This window comes from Populus trichocarpa, chromosome 6 (genome assembly GCF_000002775.5).
Source record: "Populus trichocarpa isolate Nisqually-1 chromosome 6, P.trichocarpa_v4.1, whole genome shotgun sequence".
NCBI classification, from domain to species: Eukaryota; Viridiplantae; Streptophyta; class Magnoliopsida; order Malpighiales; family Salicaceae; genus Populus; species Populus trichocarpa.
Window position 1 is genome coordinate 16,725,079 of NC_037290.2, and position 20,673 is coordinate 16,745,751.

General features: G+C 34.8%; 1 protein-coding gene across 1 annotated transcript; it reads left to right on the forward strand.

Annotated features, from left to right (window-relative positions):
• The first annotated feature begins 6,284 nt into the window (after positions 1-6,284).
• LOC18100495 (replication protein A 32 kDa subunit B) lies at positions 6,285-11,951 on the forward strand. The gene is made up of 10 exons (XM_024603551.2): positions 6,285-6,569; positions 6,745-6,849; positions 6,936-7,033; positions 7,184-7,225; positions 7,632-7,709; positions 9,803-9,881; positions 10,022-10,099; positions 10,184-10,263; positions 11,480-11,545; positions 11,639-11,951. Exons 1-10 carry the CDS (start codon positions 6,453-6,455, stop codon positions 11,721-11,723), a joined length of 828 nt encoding a protein of 275 aa, XP_024459319.1. The 5' UTR covers positions 6,285-6,452; the 3' UTR covers positions 11,724-11,951.
• Positions 11,952-20,673: the final 8,722 nt, after the last annotated feature.

Below are 20,673 nucleotides of genomic sequence, written 5' to 3' on the forward strand. Positions count from 1 at the left end.
ACAGCGATGGGCCTATTACTGCAAGCTATGAGAGGCATGTCTGGACGACCCGATGTTTCCATGAAGGATGCACATAGCTAGTTACGAAACAGTTCTTGAGAGAATCCAGGAGATAACTAATGACTTAAACTCCTACATAATGAATCGAGCAACACCATATTTAGAGGTATGATCAAGCTTAAGAAACAACGAGAGTAGTAATCATCACGGACAGCCTAGGATGGGCACTCCACATGCATCTGAGTTGAAGGCTAGCACATGGATAAGCCGATGAATCAGAAGCACAAGAAGGCTTTGGATAACAAACAAAGACACCTTATAACAATGGAGAGTCAAAGAAAGGGGGCTTATATTCCAAACTAGGTAAGGATACATGCATGCTATCCAACATCAAAACATTACATCAAACATTTTGTCTTTTTTATTCTCAACACGAAAGATCCTCAATGAAGTCCGGCGAGGTTGTGGACAAAGAAAGAATCATTGAGTCGACGATAGTAAAGAAATCACAGTTTTGACCATAGAATAAGAAGAAGATGAGATAACCCTAACATTAGGGAAATCTCAAAGAAATAAAAAGATCAACGAAGCAGAGTCTTCAATTTGAACCCTATCATCTTGAAGAAGAAACATATTTTTTGGTTAAAAGAGATTGCCAGAAGGAATCTTAGGTTTACCAACACACAGATTTTGGTTCTGGTTAAAGGGGATTGGCGAAAGGGATATCAGTTTAGCCTAACCGCACACAGACTTTGGTTCTGGTTAAAGGGGATCGGCGAAAGGGATCTCAGTTGAGCCTAACTACAAAGGATTTTGGTTCTGGTAAAAGGGGATCGGCGAAAGGGATCTCAGTTTAGCCTAACCACACACAGATTTTGATTCTGGTTAAAGGGGATCTGCGAAAGGGATCTCAGTTTAGCCTAACCGCACATAGACTTTGGTTCTGGTTAAAGGGGATCGGCCAAAGAGATCTCAGTTTAGCCTAACTACAAAGGATTTTAGTTCTGGTTAAAGGAGATCGGTGAAGGGATCTCAGTTTAGCCAAAACATATAAATTTTAGTTCTGGTTAAAAGGGATCGGCGAAATGGATCTTAGTTTATCCTAACCACACACAGACTTTGGTTCTGGTTAAAGGGGATTAGAGAAGGGGATCTCAGTTTAGCCTAACTACAAAGGATTTTGGTTCTGGTTAAAGGGGATTGGTGAAAGGAATCTTAGTTTAGTCTAACCACACACAGACTTTGGTTCTGGTTAAAGGGGATCGGCGAAAGGGATCTCAGTTTGACCTAACCACACACAGACTTTGGTTCTGGTTAAAGGGGATCAGCGAAAGGGATCTCAGTTTAGTCTAACTACAAAGGATTTTGGTTCTGGTTAAAGGGGATCGGTGAAGGGATCTCAGTTTAGCCCAACCACACACATGATTTTGGTTCTGGTTAAAGGAGATCGACAAAGGGATCTCAGTTTAGCCTAACCACGAAGAGATTTTGGTTTTGGTTAAAGGGCATCGGCGAAGGGATCTCAGTTTAGCCCAACCATACACATGATTTTGGTTCTGGTTAAAGGGGATCGGCGAAAGGATCTCAGTTTAGCCTAACCACGAAGAGATTTTGGTTCTGGTTAAAGGGCATCGGCGAAAGGATCTCAGTTTAGCCCAACCACACACATGATTTTGGTTCTGGTTAAAGGGGATCGGCGAAGGGATCTCAGTTTAGCCTAACCATGAACAGATTTTGGTTCTGGTTAAAGAGGATCGGCGAAGGGATCTCAGTTTAGCCCAACCAAATAGATTTTGGTTCTGGTTAAAGGGGGTTGGCAAAAGGGATCTCAGTTTAGCCCAACCACAAATAGACTTTGGTTCTGGTTGAAGGGGATTGTTGTAAAGGCAGAGTTTCAGATCAAACAAGTTATGAGAAGATCAGTTTTGGAAGTTCACTTTTGTTTACCTTTACAAAACTTACTTGTAAAGTCTTTACTCTGTAAGTATTGTAAAGAGGGGGCATCTGTTGTAACTCATTTTTGGGTCCCCGCACAAGAAAAGAGAAAATACAAAAAAAAATACAAAAAAAATTCAATAAAAAAAATATTAATAATATATCGAAAAACTATAGCGGTGAAAAGAGGATGCCAGAGCGCCTAGAAAATGGCAAAAAGTAGTTGAGGAGGTTCAAATATATATATATATAAAGATTGGAATTTGACAGTATATCATTGACTAGTGAGAGCCCTATTGATAAAGAAAAATTTTATTTGAGGAAGAAAAGTACAAAATCAGATGTTTATGGACTCAATTAAATTTTATTGAAGGTTTAATTGAATTTATGGAGGGTTGATTACAAGAAAAAATGATTTTTAAGTCAATTTGGGTTTTAATTGGAAGAAATTAAAGTTTTTGGGTCAAATTATAATTTTTTAGAGTTGATTATTGGCGAAGGGATCTCAGTTTAGCTCAACCAAATAGACTTTGGTTCTGGTTAAAGGGGGTTGGCAAAAGGGATCTCAGTTTAGCCCAACCACAAATAGACTTTGGTTCTGGTTGAAGGGGATTGTTGTAAAGGCAGAGTTTCAGATCAACCAAGTTGTGAGAAGATCAGTTTTGGAAGTTCACTTTTGTTTACCTTTACAAAACTTACTTGCAAAGTCTTTACTCTGTAAGTATTGTAAAGAGGGGGCATCTGTTGTAACCCATTTTTGGGTCCCCGCACAAGAAAGGAGAAAATACAATAAAAAATACAATAAAAAATTCAATAAAAAAAATATTAATAATATATCGAAAAACTTTAGCGGTGAAAAGAGGATGCCAGAGCGCCTAGAAAATGGCAAAAAGTAGTTGAGGAGGTTCAAATATATATATATATATAAAGATTGGAATTTAACAGTATATCATTGACTAGTGAGAGCCCTATTGATAAAGAAAAATTTTATTTAAGAAAGAAAAGTACAAAATCAGATGTTTATGGACTCAATTAAATTTTATTGAAGGTTTAATTGAATTTATGGAGGGTTGATTACAAGAAAAAATAATTTTTAAGTCAATTTGGGTTTTAATTGGAAGAAATTAAAGTTTTTGGGTCAAATTATAATTTTTGAGAGTTGATTTGGTCAATTCTGAGGCTTAATTACATAAATATTGAAATTTGATGACCAATTAGGGACTTGATTGAAAAAATCCAAAACATGGACCAAACTGAAAATCGCGCAAATTAAAGGACTGGCTTGAAATCTGACACACTTTGGCGCTAGTTTCCATTTAAATGAAAACGGCGCGTTTTGGGAAAAACAACGTCGTTTCATGCATTCTTCACTTAAAAAAAAAAAGGGAAAACGAAACGGTGTCATTTTTAGGTGGCACTATTTCTTCTTCTTCTTCTTCCCCTGGACGTACAACAGGGGAAGAGAAAAAAAATTTTCTTCCCCTTGTTTCTTCCTCTCCCTCTCATGTGCTCTGCTACAACCAAAACCAGACGCCACCCGCACCTCCTCATGATGAGTAAACAGAGAAGTCGTGTCATGCAAGCGACGCCCCTATTGGCCACCTCTCCCGGCGTCGTGATAAAGCAGGAGGACTGTGTGCCCCATGTGCAATGATGGGACAGGGCAAGGTCGATCCCGCTCCCCTTGCCCCTATAAATGCTGCCCGAACAGAGGAGAAAAAGGAGGAGAAGAAGAGAGACCGAAAAGAGAGAGACAGAAGGATTTTTTGAGAGAGAAAGGGGTAAAGAGAAAGGGACCGAAAAAGTATAAACGAAAAAAAACAGGGGAAAGAATAGAGAAGAGAAAGCAGGGAACGACCGGAGAGAAATATTACAGAAGGGGGGTGTTTTTAGGGGAGACAGAGGAGAGAAAGGGAAGTCAACAAAGAAGCGGGGAAGAACGGGAAGTGACAGAGGAAGAAATAAAAAAAATACCAGAGAAGAAGAACAACCACAGCTGCCACCGTGCTTCCTCTCCACCGCCACAGCACACCACCTGACCGCCGCTGACACCGCCACCTTCAACCACCACTGACAGCCACGAAGAGACAGAGGAGAAAAAGAGAAGATAGCGAAAAAAACAGAGGAGAGGGCTGAGAAGAGAAATAGAGGAGACAGCAGAGAAGGAAGGAAAATCGTCGCCGCTGCCACCGCCACCTTCAACCACCGCTGACGGCCACGATTGTATCTCGCCACTCCAGGTAACATCCTCACCCCCGCTACCCCTAGTTTATGTGCTCTTTCCTTTCCTTCATTTGCATTCAGAACGTGACTCACGTTCTGCAGCAAAGGAGATAATTAGGTAGTTACTGTGCTGAGCACTTTAACTACCTAATTACATTTAGCTGGTTATTGTGCTCAACACAGGAACCAGCCGTTTGTTTGTTGGGTTGGAACATCAGCCTAGGCCACGCGGTTGGGCTAAGTCCAGCCTTGTAGTTGGGTCAATACAGGCCCAGCCCAGTTCATATCTTTTTTTTTCAAAAAAAAATATATTTTCAAAGAAATTATGATTTCCCCGCGTATTTGTTTTACGCCATTTTAATTAATATCAGTCTGTATTTTTTATCGTAAAGATACAAATTCGGTATTAAAATACCTGGTTTTCGTCAAAACTTTGAAAACATTAAAAAAAAAGAATTTTTTTTTTGTGCTTACGGCCAAGTCTCTCAAAGCTAAAAGAAAATCATATTGTATTTTTATACAACAAAGAAAACTTCAAAAAATATATATATTTTTTTGCATGCATTTTTGCTTTAATAACCAGTTTATTAAAGTCATGAGAACTTGGCCAATATTTCAAAAAAAATCAAAAAAAATATTTTGTTTTGTTTTAATGTCTGGGATTACGAATTTATATGTAAAACGTTTTTTCAATATTAAAAAGGTAGTTCTTTTATAGACATTAAAACGGTTAGGTTTTACCCCATAAGATAAGAACCTCCTTACTGAGGAGGGCTTTTCTTGAACCATAGACAGACCAACATGATAAGACCTTAGATTTTTATCAGACAATAAAACAATGCAGCTTACCTTAGGTATGGCGTATTTGGGGTGCTAATACCTTCCCTTTACGCAATCAGTCTCCGTACCTGATCTCTAAAACCAGCTAGGGTTCCTAGTAACCAAATATTAGGTGGCGACTCTCATTCTATTTTTCACTGTTAAGAGACAAGAATTCTTTGTCCCTCCATATTTGCCGGAATAGATAGACTTACCACACCTGATGAGGGTGGTGGGCGATCGTTGCGACACCGCACACGTGCGACAACAAGGTTTGAAATTTCTTGGTAATAGGGCTTGAATTTCCCGATGGCCTAAGTTGGGGTTAACAAGAATAGCATTCTTTCCATAAAACATGAAAATTCAAACCTCTTCACAATAATTCACATATTTATCAAATGATCTAAGTTAGGTTCAACAAGTATGTCAAGAATAGCATTAGGTGCAAAATCATGAAAAAATATTTAATGACATTTAAGGACTTTGTGGTATTAATTTTGGCAACAAAACGACGGCATGTTTTAATTTTGTCAATTAGGTGCTTATAGCTATGTTTAACGGGCAGTGCTAGTCTCTCCAGCAATGGCCAAACCAATTTTTGTTAATTTCTTACTTGTTTTTCGCTTTTAACAACTAATTAGTTTGATATGTTGGTTTTGTATATCAAAAATTGATATTATAATATTTAATGAAAGATAGAGTAATGAAAAGGAGCGGAACTAGAAAATAGAATTAAAAAAGGCTAAATTAAAAGAATTATTCTAGAAGGATTAAGATTTCAATTGAAACTATAAACATTGTTAAGGAAGGAGCTTGGAAAACATTTCTTTACAGGGGCCCTGGCCTTGCCAGCCCCCCATCTCCGCCTCTGATTATGGATGTATTGGTATAATATATTTGATGGAGGTAAGGGTGTGCGTTTTTCAAGCATGGTTTTATATTTTATTTTCTCACAAAAGTTTTGAGTTTTCTTGTATGGATTTTTTTTAATTTTCTAAATAAAATGCATTTCATTTCAAATATTTTTATTTGGATTAAAAAAATAGAAAGCATAAACTGATATAAAAAAAATCAATCACATAAAAAGTATAATATTTTTTCAATTATTTTGTATTGTTTTTTTAATTAGAATCAATAAATATGACATGCTTTTATTCTTATCTTTATAAGTTAAAATTACGGGAAAAATAGATTTGACGAAGGGCTAAACTTACACCGAACCGCAGGTACTTAATTGTCAAAATAAAAACCACATTGTTGTTTTTGTCTAAAAAATCCACAGCGTAGCACCCTCGTGAGAAATGAAGGGAAAAAAAAGAAGAGGAAAAGAAAAGAAAAATTGGCGGGAAGGATGGAAAGTAGACTCTTGTAAGAAAACACACTAACGCTTTCGACGAGACGCTATTCACACAGAAAACGCAGCTCACACACAGCAGAGGCAGAGGCAGAGGCAGAAAGAGAAGAGAAAAGCAAAAATGCACGGAGGCAGCGAATTCGATGGAAGCGCAGCAGCCTTCATGGGCGGCGGATTCATGCCTACTCAATCCGCTCTGCCTTCTTCTTCTGATTCCTCCTCCTTCTCCATCTCCAAAGTACCTTTTCTTTTCTCTTCTCTTTTTACTCTGCTTTCCTCTGATCATCAAAATTATAAATTCCTTGTTTAATGGCTTATGCTTTTCCTAAACCCATGAAAGTTAGCGGAAATTTGTAGTTTGTGGGAACAGAAGGAGATCATTAGGCTTTTAATTTATTGTATTTGAATGGCAGAATCGGGAGGCGCGGTGCTTGTTTCCGCTGACTGTGAAGCAGATAAACAACCTAACAAGCAATGATGAATCTAATCTCATCATTGATGGTGCTGAAGTTAACAATGTAATGTTTTCTTTTACAACCACACTCCTGGGATTTGGGTTTTTGTTTTGGATTGGATTTTATGAGTTTATTAATTTCTGTGTTAGGTTACAATTGTGGGGAGGGTATCCCACAAGGAAGACAAGGCCAGCGAGTACTCATTTTTAATTGATGATGGGACTGGACAGATTGAATGTACCCAATGGTGAATTTCTTTTCATTTTTCTTGATTCCTTTTTAATCCGGGTCAGGGAAGTGCATTTGTGGGTTTATTTAATGTTCAATTTGATTAAGGTTTGTTTGGTGTTTAAATTATATTATTATGACAATAATGCAATTGTTTCATGTTGTACAGGGTTCAAGAAAGCTTAGATACAGAACAAATGGGGGAAATCTTGTATGTTTTTGTACTGTTCTCATACAGTGCCTCCTTGCCCTTTCTTAAAATTCTAGTTGCTTATTGCTTAATTGATCAGTCTATTTTTCTTTCGCTTGAATATAATTTTCACTACATCTTTGTTTGCCACTGAAAAGATTGTGTATGTTGGATTGTTGGGGTTCTGTGAGGAAATCAAAAGGGAAGCTTGGAAAATTACTACATGTTTTCTTGGGAAGGAAATTTCTGGTGTTAGGATGCCAAGTTTTCTTTCAGTGTACTATCCTCAGCAACCAAGATGAGCATGAAGGGTTTAGATTCTTCATGAAATAGTTTCTTAACATCAAAATAGTTATTCAAGTAACCACAGTTTTTACCTTTAAATTAATTTGTTTGATACTATTTTAATTACCATTTTTTGCTATAGAGTTGGCATGTATGTTCGTGTTCATGGACACTTAAGAGGGCTGCAAGGCAGAAGGTTCTTAAATGTCTTCTCCATTAGGTATGTATTCGTGTTTCCTTTTCTTTTCGTCTGTTAATTTTTTTAATGGATATGGAGAAGGCAGACGTTCAACCTAGCACAGAATGCCTGTTGTTCTATTGTTATTAGGTCGTTGTTGGATAAGGTATAGGCCCTTAAATTATCTATATATTGTTTGATTATTTTATTTCTAAGTCAGTCTTCGCCTGAAATCCTATATGGTTGCTTTGTCGTTCACTTATGTTCTAATAGCTACTGAGATATCTGTTTAACTCGCAATTTTTGAATTTTTTGAATTACCTTTATTTATCTTCCAACTGCACGACTTGCTCTATGTAATAATTCTCACTTTACAACGTTAAGTTTTTCCAGATTATCCCTATTAGGATCTTCACGTTTCAAAGTTCCATTACCTGGTCAAAGGTTCTTTCCTAACCTATGGACAGTTGTTTTGAAAAAAATAGGAAAATTTGCGATGTGATTCTTTAACATTAGTTTTGAACCATCTCTTTCTGATTTGTTAGTCTTAAGGTGGGTCTTTCCATGGGTCGTGTTGACCTTTTGAGCTCATCTTTTCCCCTATATGACTTGAATTTGCACTAAAATGGCACGTTTTTGTTTGATTGAATGTACAGAAAAGCAACAGCATTTTAAGCATACTGTTTTATTTTGCATTTCTTTGAAGATAACACCCATAGTGTTTTCCCTTGACGAGTTTCTGAGATTTGTATCTAATGGAATACCTTTTGAATCTAATTCAAAGAAATTTGAGGGCAACCAGATACTCAATCTTTTGGTGCTAAATTATACTGAATCAAGATGATTATTTGTTTTTTTTGTAAAATTGTGGAACCAGCACCTGTCTCATTGCATGAGTTTGATCTTGTGCATGCTCCCCCCATTCTTCCTGACTTGCTCTTTTTTATGGACCAGTCAATCAGTTTTATATATACAAACTATTTTCATGCATCACATGTTACAGCAAGCAGAGTATATTCAGTTGGGTGCAGAAAACCAAAAATCTTAATTGAACTTGGCTTCATTTTTATTCCCTTGCATCTAGTAGCAGTAAGTGTATTTTGCACCTGTAGCTTTATGGGAGAAGTCCAGTGAATATTACCTGCTCTCAAATCTGCAGTGGCAGCATTTGTTTCTTGAGTTGCAGTGCATGTAGATAAAACGATGCTGTTTGTTGTGTTGAATATATTATCCTTCCCCTGCCATCTGTACTTTCTTCAGGACCTGCTGTTTTAGTTTCTCTTTCTTTTCTATTGTTAGGTTGGTGTGAGGTTGAGGTTGCATCATTTGGCAATTTCCTTTGAGGACCTGAGTTTAACTCATCTCGGAATTTTACCAATGAACCATGTGTGGGTCTCTTCCAGTTTTTTTTCTAGAGGAGCCTAGATTTGGCTACATTGTATACTTGAGAGATCCCAACACACACACACACACTTGAGAGGGTTTAGTTTCATTTTTATTGCAATTATACTGAACTAAGTTCAGTGGTACAGTTATTTGCTAGCTTAGCCCTCCATAAACTGTGTGGGTAGGTGTCTTGATCAAGCAATTTCACATTTCTTGTCTGAATGCATAGTTGAGCTTTGAATATCCTTAGCATGATGTTTCCTTTTTAATACTCTAGTGGCTGACTATGATAGGTATTGCTGCTTTTGAATTTGGAGTCTGGTCTGGGCAAAAGATGACAAACTGGTCGTTTCACTATAGTTACCACTTCAACACTATTCTTTTGGCTCTCAGAACCTTTTCAATATTTCACATTTTAAAAATCAAAAGTAAAATTATTATATTCACTTATATAGATCAAAGTGAAGTTCTTGTGTTTGTTAGTATTAACATCCATGGACAAGATATTACTTTCTGGACATACTATTTCTTGGCTTAATTTCATTTATCTAAATTTTGATGAAAAACTGCCTATTTTGGCAAACAGGAAGCAATCACAGTAACACTTCTGTTTGTTCTATTTCCTAGTTAAACTATTTGTCTGAACAAAACTCATTTATTGTTAATTTATGCCACCGTTGTTTTTCAGACTATTAACGTGACAATTCTCTTTTAGAGTTTTAATCTCAAACTTTGGATGTGGTTTTCAGGCCTGTTACAGACTTTAATGAGGTTCCAAACCACTTCATTGAGTGCATATATGTCCACTTCTACAATACCAGGATACGGGTATTGGTCTAGTTATTGCAATGATGCTCCATTTTAATTTTTTTTTGTTTTAAGTATGATTTTGTAATTGATATTATATGGTAGCTTTGTTTATGTACTGCATTTTCACACTGAATGTGACCTTATGCTACTAAGTTCAGGGTGTCACTGCTCAGCCCCCAGTGGCAAATTCAACAAATACTTCTTTAAAGGGATACCAAGCTGCCCCGCCATATCAAGTAATCAATCTCACCCTGAGAATATTATTTTGCTCAATAGTTGAGTTAGCATTTTACTGGCACTCAAATTTTCCTTTTTTTCAGTCTTCTGCCTATTCCAGTGCCGATGGACTGAACAATGCTAGTCAGATGATATTAAATTTTTTGCAGCAACCTTCGTATCTGTAAGTTATATTTGATACCCTGAAATTCTTGAGTTTTTATTTTAATGAACGTTGCAAGACGAAATAGAACACAACCCGTTGGATACATGTGACGCTCAGATGGGTGCCACGCTTGTACTGGTGCTGAGATTTTCGTTTCTCTTTTTTTATAGAACTTGTCTTGACTCGACTCTGAAATGAATTTTGTTCTCTTCTTAGTGTTGAACTCTCAATAGGGAAAGCATTTTTCTTATATTTCTACTTCTATCTGCATGCCTGCTTTTTGAATTTTTCAGTTTAACCTAGCACATCATGTAACATTCTGGATGTGTTCTCTTGTTAATTGTTTATTTTTGAAATCTTTGGTTGAACACGGAACTTATGACGAGGACAATCTATAGGCAAGTGGTCAATTGCTCGTATCTACAATAGGGCCCATGATAATTAATAAGGGGAGAATAGTTGTAGCCTTATTGGAAACTTTCAGCTGTTACTAAAACTCCTTTCATTTAGCCTTTTTCTTGTAACTCATTACATACAAAATTTAACATACTTACAATTTGCAAGAAGAAAATCCAAAAAAGGAGAGCATGCCAATCCTTTGAACCAGCTTGTATCGATGAAGTTCCCTCTTCAGAGAACATATAGTTAAGAAAACATTTGTCTATGATGGTCAATAGATGACTGGATAGAGAATGGAAATGTGCGCACTTGATAATATGCTCTGCATCCTATATTCCATTTACTTGATTTAATTATATGAAATTACAAGTTATGTGCAAACTCTCAAATTAGGTTGGCATTGGTGGATAATGCGTTGTGATAACGTATAATTCAACATGATCTTCGCAAGGTGCTGTTGACCTACTAATTAATAAACTGTAAAAGTGTAGAAATAAGATCATTCATTTTGTGGTTGATTTATAAAAGTTCGTTAATTCTCCTATGACAATATTCTGCATTTTTGTCTGCACAAATGTTCTGGCAAGTTCTTGTGTATGTGGAATTGATGCAAGCAAACTTGAACATGTCTTTATGCAGACATGCATTGTGTGTCATGCATGCTTTTTTGGATGTTAACAAATTTTGGCCCTTGTATGGTATCTTGGACTCAACGCACTTTGATTTGGTACACTAATAGTTTATCCATTGTTCAAGCTTTGTTCTTATTCATGCATTTCATGCTCATTATATATTGTTTGAGAACTTTGACCCATTGTGATCTTCAATTTTCTAGCACCACCGAGGGAGCTCACTATGATGCCATTGCCGGTCAGCTAAACATTCCAACGGATAAGCTCAAGTCTCTCTCACTCAATCTCTCTCTCTGTCTATCTCTCTTACTGTGTTTTTTAGAGGAGAATGTGCTAACATCATCCTCCTTGGTCGTTGACAGGGAAGTACTACAGGTGCTTGTTGACAATGGCCTCGTTTACACAACTATCAATGACGATTACTATAAGTCCACAGTTAATGCTTGATATCTAACGTGCTGCGTTTATTGTCATGCTGCTGTGTAGCATCTGTGATTTGTTTATTGTCACTGATCTTTTTGAGATCCACTGTCAATAAACTAATGCATCGTTGAGAAAAGTAGCACATTTTGTTTAAGGTTGTTCATGGAATGTGCCACCGTTTGTTTGTATGAAATGAACTGCTGTTGTGATGATAGTTTTATACATGCTTTTCTCCCCCAACATTCACAGGAATGCAGCCCTCTTTTGCACTTGTCAAATGAAGTTCTCCGAAGTTTAGAAGCACAATCTTGGTATCGAACTCTTTTGTCCACTTGTTTTTCCTACATTTGGAGGCGTATAGCCTTGAGCTACAACGAGCCCATTTTCATTCTATGGGTACTTCTGTCTCACGTTCAAGTTCCCGCTTTGTCATGTGTAAATTCACCGCCGATATCATTAAAAAAAGAAAAGGCCGAAAATAATAAATATCCGGCCCAGCTAGTAAGAGGCCCATGAATGATTATAGTCTTTACAGGGACATAGCCGCACGTGTGTCAGCTGACTATGTGTCGCTAAGTCACGTGCACTCATAATCCCACCGCCCACCTCGGCAACCGTGCAAGTTGTCCGTCTAATCTAATAGAGAGAGGGCACGTGTATGTCTCTGACCACCCAGAAAACACATTGTTTAGCCGATGATGAATAATGCCACACAGCTTCAATCAATCAAAAGGCCATCACTTCTTTCTTGTTCTTAAGAACAGGAATGCATTATTATTTTTCCTTGCTCAATTGAGAAATTATTTTACTAATCCGATCTCTCCTAACCAAACCAGCAATAGAAACATACAGATTTACGGACATGTCTTTATGGTAAGGGAATTTAAGTGTCTATATATTCAAGATCTTTACCCACCAAGTTTTTGTTTGGATTAGACTTGGCAATAACTCTGTTCGTGTCTGTATTGATATTTCTAAAATTTAGTTTTCCAGTTCAGTCAAATATATAAGCAATTTATACCGCGATTAAAGAATAACTGAGAATCATATATCAAAGTATATGTATAATATCATTCATTCATTAAACTATATTGTATACGTTTTTCTCAGAGAACTCTGACAATTAGTAAAAAGGGTGGATTCTTCTTTTCTTTTCCTTTTGTTTACGCTCTTAAGTCTAGGGTAGGTCACCAACTTAAAGTTACATGTTCAGAAACTAATAACCAAAAGGCAGTAAATTACGTCCTGGCTAGCAATCGGCACGTAAAGGGCCGCCCGTACATAAAATAAAATTAAAGGCACTGCGTAAATTGAAGCCTGTCGTCTCTCAGCAAAACCTCTGTCGATGAGTTCGCAAGCCTTGACTCCATTCTGCAACACTGCAAGGGTCTGTCAACCGGGAGGTGCAGAATAATCATAACAAACCACACAAAAGACACATGCTCTAAATATAGAGAAGAACAAACAAAAGGCCTTCATCATATACAGAATGTAGAAACATTTAAATATAAGGAGAATTCAAGCGATGACAATAACAGTATCTGGCAATATGCAAGAGATTATAAGAAAGAAAAGGAAATCCCTCCAAATAAGATACAAAAGATGTCATGTGAGCTGTGATCATGAACTAATAATAAAAAAACAATAATGAAAGCTAAGCGAACGTGAGGAATCATTCGTTTCACTGACCACAAATCATACTTTATAAACATAGTTTGACCAGGAACATACATTTAGATGTTTCATCATTAGATTAGCTAGCTTTTAGTCTTACTGTTGAAGATGGGAACACACTAGCTCCCCGCCGAACTCTCTGCCAATAATCTCCCTTTTAACTTGGAAAAATTGAAAACCACTCTCCTTTTGTGACTTTGCTTGGTGTCAAAGCATTTTTAACACTGTCCATCTAGCCGGGTTTTGAGGCCACCTTGTGATATTACCTAATCTCCTTTCATGTGGGTTTTGCTTGTCTTCCAGTTTTGTTAATTGGTTGGCTAGCTGCTTTGTTGTTTGGTCTGTAATGTTCTCTTAATCACTATGAGACAAGCCTTCGTGTTACAAGTGGACATGGCTTCCGGAACGGTGGAGTGGGCAATTGTACAAGTGATGGGATCTTGCTTCGTACCTAATCTTATCCCGTTTGATGATATTTGATGTTTAAAACATTATTTAAATTTTGGTTTGGATATATTGGATTCATGCTAGCTTGTCTAGTTAACAATTTCAAGATGAAATAATAAAACAAAATTATTTAGGAATTTCTAGGCTCTAGTTAGATAGATTTAAAATTGTTTAGAAATTTATTAACCGAAAATATGATTTCTTCGGTTTTATGAGAGACAGATTGTTATGCTGAAGAAAATGTCTACCATGTTAAAGAATTATTTATGAAGTATGTTTATCGTGTTAAAGAATTATTCAAGTAAAGAACAAACAGAATTTAGCATTGTAGACATACTCATTTAAGAGATTTTTCACTAGTGGTTCGTGTAGATTATTGTTAAATTATGGAGTATGTCTATCATGTTAACAAATAATTTAGTTATAATTAGAGTATGTCTACCATGTTAAATCATGTTTGTTATTTACATAATAGTCATTGATCATTTGAATAAGATTTGAAACTCTTTTCAAATCTCATTCCACCTTAATCAATGATTTCTCAGTCAATACTATTTGAGAACAGATGAGCATAACATTCTTTATATAAGATAACTTAATGATCTTAAGTCTAAGGATTAATTACACAACTGTCACGTAAGTCTTTCCATGGACTTAGGTGATTTCTCCATATAAAATTTTCATGCGGGTCAATACGTGTACATGTCTTATAACAAGCACCTACATATTTATTGTAAATATTTTTTATATCTCACCTCATTATAAGAATAGTTGCTTCTTTTCAAAAAAAAAAAAAACATAATATATACTATTATCATGATCGAATGTCATGGAGTGTTTGGAAAGCATTCGTGCTCGTGGAAAGTTTTGCGATCAAATTTTAACACAAGGAAAATACATGCTACTGCTCGAACAAACGGATATGGTTCATTATTTAGAGCAATTATTGCATATGGTAGTGGAAAACACCCGAACTGTAACACCAAGAATGTTCTCTTCTGTTAATTAGCACAATTAATTAGAAGGTGTGCTCCCATTTTCTTTTGTTTCCTTTTTTTTAATATTATTACTATTTACAAGTTGGAAAATGCAGGCTTCTACCGAAATAGTGCTTCCAACCTAACACTAGAGCTAGCTAGAACGCAAGTGAAGATCTAGTTGTTTCGGTTTATCAAGATTTCTAAAAGATGTTGAAAATTAACTGTGATTAAATTCGCTAATTAATCATTTGCATGCAACCGTGATTAAGATAGAAAAAACTAGTTCCACATATGGTCAGGCAATTAAGAATATATATATATATGATTGGTTCGATCATTAGACGTAGAAAATCAACTATTCATGACTTAATTTAGCCTGTATCTGATTTGAGTGACTAGACAATAATGGAATATCAGCATGCCCAGTAGAGCACCGCCTCGGCACCCATCCATACTCTACAAAGATGCTAATCAAAATCTTGGGTGCCTGGAATCTTTGGTGCCGAGTTGACACGTGTGGATAGTGAGTGAAACAACATGTTATCATAATGCACACGTGTCCTCTGAGCGACATGCAGGCATGAGGTGCCATGAGCAAAATCTATCTTCTTCTTCTTCTTCTCCTCTTGGCAGATGGGTTAGAGAACAAATAACTCCAGTCTCCAGCGTCCGGTCCACCCTGCTACTGTATATTTTACTATTCATGCGCCTGCCTAATTTATTCTGAAAGGTACGTGTCACTTACGTGAGAAACCCATTCCCACGCGCATCTTCTATTTGCCTTTGACTACGCTCCACTTTTACTATTACACAAAAATTGCCCTCTTGCTTTTTCAAGCAAACTATTGGCGAGATTATTACATTGTGATTTTTTTTTTAATTTTTCTGTTTAAGTATCTTAATTTTCATTTTTTTAAGTTTACAAATTTCTAAATCCTTTTTAATCAAGTATTTTATCACTACAAGATTTAACAGTTTTACCGACGGAATTTTTCCGTCGGTGTAAGACACATATTCCATCGGTAATTATATTACCGACGGAATCAAAGACGGAAATGATCCGTCGGTGAATCGTTCGTCGGTAATGTTTTGTCCGTCGGTAAATCCGTTGGTAATATAATTACCGACGGATTTACTGACGGAACAGACGCGTCGGTAATAATTTTTTTATTACCAGCGGAATTACCGACGGAATTACGGAATTTCCACCGGTAATTCCGTCGGTAATTATTGAAAAACATTTAAAAAAAATTCATTTTATAAAATTATAAAATAATTAAATTAACATAAATTAACACTGTATAATATATACTCAAAATGCTTGGAAAAAAAAATAAGAAAATCAATTCAAACAAATTTGCAACAAATAAATAAAATAAAAAAATAAATTCAACTAAAAAATTAATTCATATGAAAAAAATGAAGTTGCAATTGCTAAAAATTTAAAAATCCTATAAATAAATCTACTAAAAATTGATCTCATATGAAAAAAAAATCTCACAACAACATTTATACAATTATTAAGAACAAAAACAATTAAAAATAAAATAAAAAACAAATATAGTGAAAAAATCATGAAAATAGAAGAAAAAAGATAAATCTTACCTTAATGTAGTTGCAAGTGAAGCTAAGGAGAGAAAAAAAATTTCATTAAGCATATTAATTAAAAAAAAAACTAAGAGGATAAAAGAAGAAAGAAGAAGAAGACATACCCAAGCATGGAGGAAAAGAGAAGGAGATGAGGAGAGAAAAGAAGAGAAAGAAATAGATAAGAAATGATGTTTTTTACATAAAGTGAAGAAGAAGAAGAAGACATACCTTAATGATGTTTTTTACATATAGTGAAGAAGAAGAAGAAGAAGAAGAAGAAGTAGAAGAACAAGAAGAAGAAGAAGAAGAAGAAGAATAAGAAACGGGTCTGTCTCTTGTGAAATAAGGGCATTCAGGCTTTTTATTGGGACGCTTTACCGACGGATAATTAAATATCAATATTTTTTAATTATTCTGTCGGTAATTCCATCGGTAATATTTAATTTAAATTTTCAATTTCGTAAAATTTTTTCAGAAACCGCCAAAAAATTACCGACAATTTTTCAATCCGTCGGTGATTCCGTTTGTAATATTTAAATGAAAATTTTAAATTAATTGAATTTTTTCAGAAAACCGCCAAATAACACCGACGACTTTTCAATCCGTCGGTGATTTACTCTCTGGAAAATACCGACGGAATTTTCCATCGGTGATTCCCTTTGTAATTAACATGATGAACAGTTTTCACAATTTACCAACAAATTTACCGACGGAATCACCGACGGAATTTGTTCTGTCGGTAATTCCGTCGGTAAGTCCGTTGGTAAAAATGACACGTCATCATTTTTTTTTTGCTTTGATTTAAATTTTTTTCCCACGGTAATTCCCTCGGTATATACCGAGGGAATATTTCCGTCGGTAAAATCCCTCGGAAATTTACCGACGGAAATATTCCCTCGGTATTTCCGTTTGTATTTATCAATTTTCTGGTAGTGTATTTTTATAATGTCAAATACATGTTAACATGGTTGTTAAACTACTATATTAATATGTTTTTATTATTATATATTAATGTGGGTGTCCGGATCAGCTTGTGCGCACCTCGACTAATCCTACAGGTCTTAAAAGTTAATAATCATATAAGCCTTCAGTAGCCCTGAGGTTTGTGGGACTCGAACTGGTGATTTTTAGAGAGTAAATTTAGGATCTGACTAGTTGAGATACGCCATTCAGGGTTGATACATTAATATGTCAAAGTGTATACCATGTATGAATAAACATTTTGCTTTATTTGTGTAATGACAAAAATATATCTGTAACATTTTCTTCATTCAAATTAACTAGTTTAGCACGTGATTTGTAATGACAAAAATAAACTTTAATATGTTTAAAATATATATCTTTAGTTTTGAAGTCATTAAAGTAAGCTGGTGGAAGTTTTTTTCTATCAAAATTTGTTATTTATAGAAGTTAGGCTTCCAAGTATTAAAACTATTAATTTCTTAACTGGAATCTAAGGTTCTCAAGTTTTAAGATTCTCATTTAGTTATTTAATTAATTGAGAAAGTATTTTAATATTTAATATAATATTGTTAAACTCGATCTGATCAATAATAATCCAATCAATATTTTTTTCTGTGCTCTATAATTAATATATGTATATTTGGTTACCAACAAGAGGATTTACTAGCAGCAAAACACCTCGTCCACCTCGCTAAAAAGCTTGGGTTCGACTTCTTGTGTTAGAGACCTTTGTCGGTGGCAATTCCACGCCCTACAATTCTATTCGTGGAGGATTACTAAGTTTATGCCCTAATATATATAGATGCTGCGAGGGTTCCTCCAAACATGTTCTTTTATCTAGAAATGATTGGAAATGTGATTGTTTTTTAAAATATTTTTTATTTAAAAATGTATTAAAATAATATTTTTTTTTTATTTTAAAAATTTATTTTTAACATCAGCGCATCAAAATAATCTAAAAACACTAAAAATATTAATTTGAAGCAACAAAAATAAAAAAATTTCAAACTTTTTCAAAAATATTTTTATAACGCAAAAACAAACCTAACATGTTTTTAGTTTACAGTAGATTATTAGTACTTGTGTGTTGTTTTTGTACAAAAAAAATATTTATTTTACTAACTATGAGATAAATAAAAAAAAAATTGCATGATTTTAGTAGGAGAGATATCAAATTCAATACCATAAAATTACAGTTTTTTTTCTTTAAAAAAAAAAAAAGCAATTCAATGATCATAAATGCATGAGCAACTAGCTCCTTCTCTTTGGTATAGTATTTCTTTTAAGAGATTCACGAATCAAATTTAATGTAGCCACGTGCTGCTTAAAAGCAAAAATGCTTCCCCGTGACCAACACGCTCTGCTAGTTGCAGTGGAGAAAAACCAGAAGCGGCATTCATGAGGTTGCCCGTCTGAGATACTGAAGATGAATGCCGGCAGGTTTTTCTCAAGCTACAAATGAGTGTACAGAAACGAAATGCCCAAACGGGATAAGAAAATAAAATTAAAATTAAAGAGAGAAAATCCTCCCCAGAGACGCGAGTTGTCTTTTGCTGGCCTTTTTCTTTCTTGTGATAATGATGAGTCAACAAAAAAAAAATGAGAGGGTTTATTATTAGAGACAAAGACATGACACGCGGCACTCGTTGGGGACCAATTGTAATGATTCATTAGAATTAACACAAAATCCCCTTCCTTCATGGGTCACCGTGTCCCCCTTCTTCCCCCCTTGCTGCTCCACTTTCATACACCAGTTGTGTATATCTTTACACTCCATTTTCTCACTTATTTTCAACTCCTTCTCCTTCAAAAGTTTAATTTCGATACATTTGTAGTTATATAGAGCTCAGGTATATAGTTACTTCTAGGTTACTCGCACTCCAATTTTTTTAACTTAAATAATAAATATTCAAATTATGAAGAATTTTTTTAGTGTTGTTGTTAAACTTGATCTAACAGGTTAAATTTAAAAATAATTAATTTTATTATTTACCTAACACAAGTTTAAGATTAAATTGTGTGAAAGTTACCATAATGTGATCCAGTCAACTTAACAGTTCAAATGCATCATGTGCGAATGGTATAAACATGATTTGGTTCGGGGAAAAATCAATATGATATTTTTAAAAAATATTATATTGTGATATATTAGATTAATCTGGGTTCCGCGGCTTAACCCGCCAAACCTGTGACTTATTTCATGGACTCCACTAGAATTAATAACTTTGTTTTTTTCTCATTTATATATATATATATATATATATATATATATATATATATGACCAAAAAATAGATGCTCACAAAATCAAGCACCAACTAAATATTAAGACGTTTATTTGAGATCGCAATAACCTTGTAAAAAGCAAACTGAAACAAATTATAAGATCAATTAAAAATCAACAAAATATTGAAGGATAAAATTAAAAAAAAAACTATAAAAATATTCAATAAAAAACCCAACATTGAATGATGAAATGAAAGACAATTGAAGGACAACAAAACAAAATTAAAAAAAAAAAAAACTAACCTAAGCTTGTGGGCTTATGTGGCACAATATACATGGATCATCTTTTTTATTATTTTTTAAAGGGAGGACAATGCGATGTTCGCCTTTGCTTTTTCTGTAAAAGAATAATAGGCAACGTGTCACCTGTTGCTGCCTAGAATTCATCCACTACTATAGTGATTGAAAAATCAAGGGTAAAATGTTGCCCTAAAATTCTAATTTTTTTTTTCAACCCATTTTCATCCAAAAACACTTCCAAAACACCATAAAAGACCCTTTATAAACCACCCAACAACCCCAAAATCACTCAAAAAATTAAAAATCAAATGAATCCAAAAAATCCAAATTGAACTCGATCTATCATTCCTGCCATGTTTAAAGGGAAAAACCACCTCCAATGAACACCTATATCAAGAAAAGGAACTCGTTGATACAAAAATTATTTTTTTATGGTTGGATTGTGGCCAGCTGATAACTTGACTTTTTCTCTCTTTGTCATTATGTGAGTTTCTCTCTCTCTCTCTCTCAAACGCATTGATTGATAATAAACAAAATAAACTTTTAGACCAAAATAAAAATTATTACAAAATGATCATATATCTTCTTCTTGTTTTACATGCTAGTTTTCTTTCTTTTATTTTTTTTTCTTTCTAACATAATTTCTCATCCAATCTCATCTTATTAGGTCATAAAAGAACTCAACTGAAAAAATTAAATAATTAAAGGATAAAAACTAAAAAAAAAGGTGGAAATTAAGAAAGAAAAAAAAAGAGGAGCTTCATGTTCCACAAATCAAGCCAAGTCCTTCAGTATT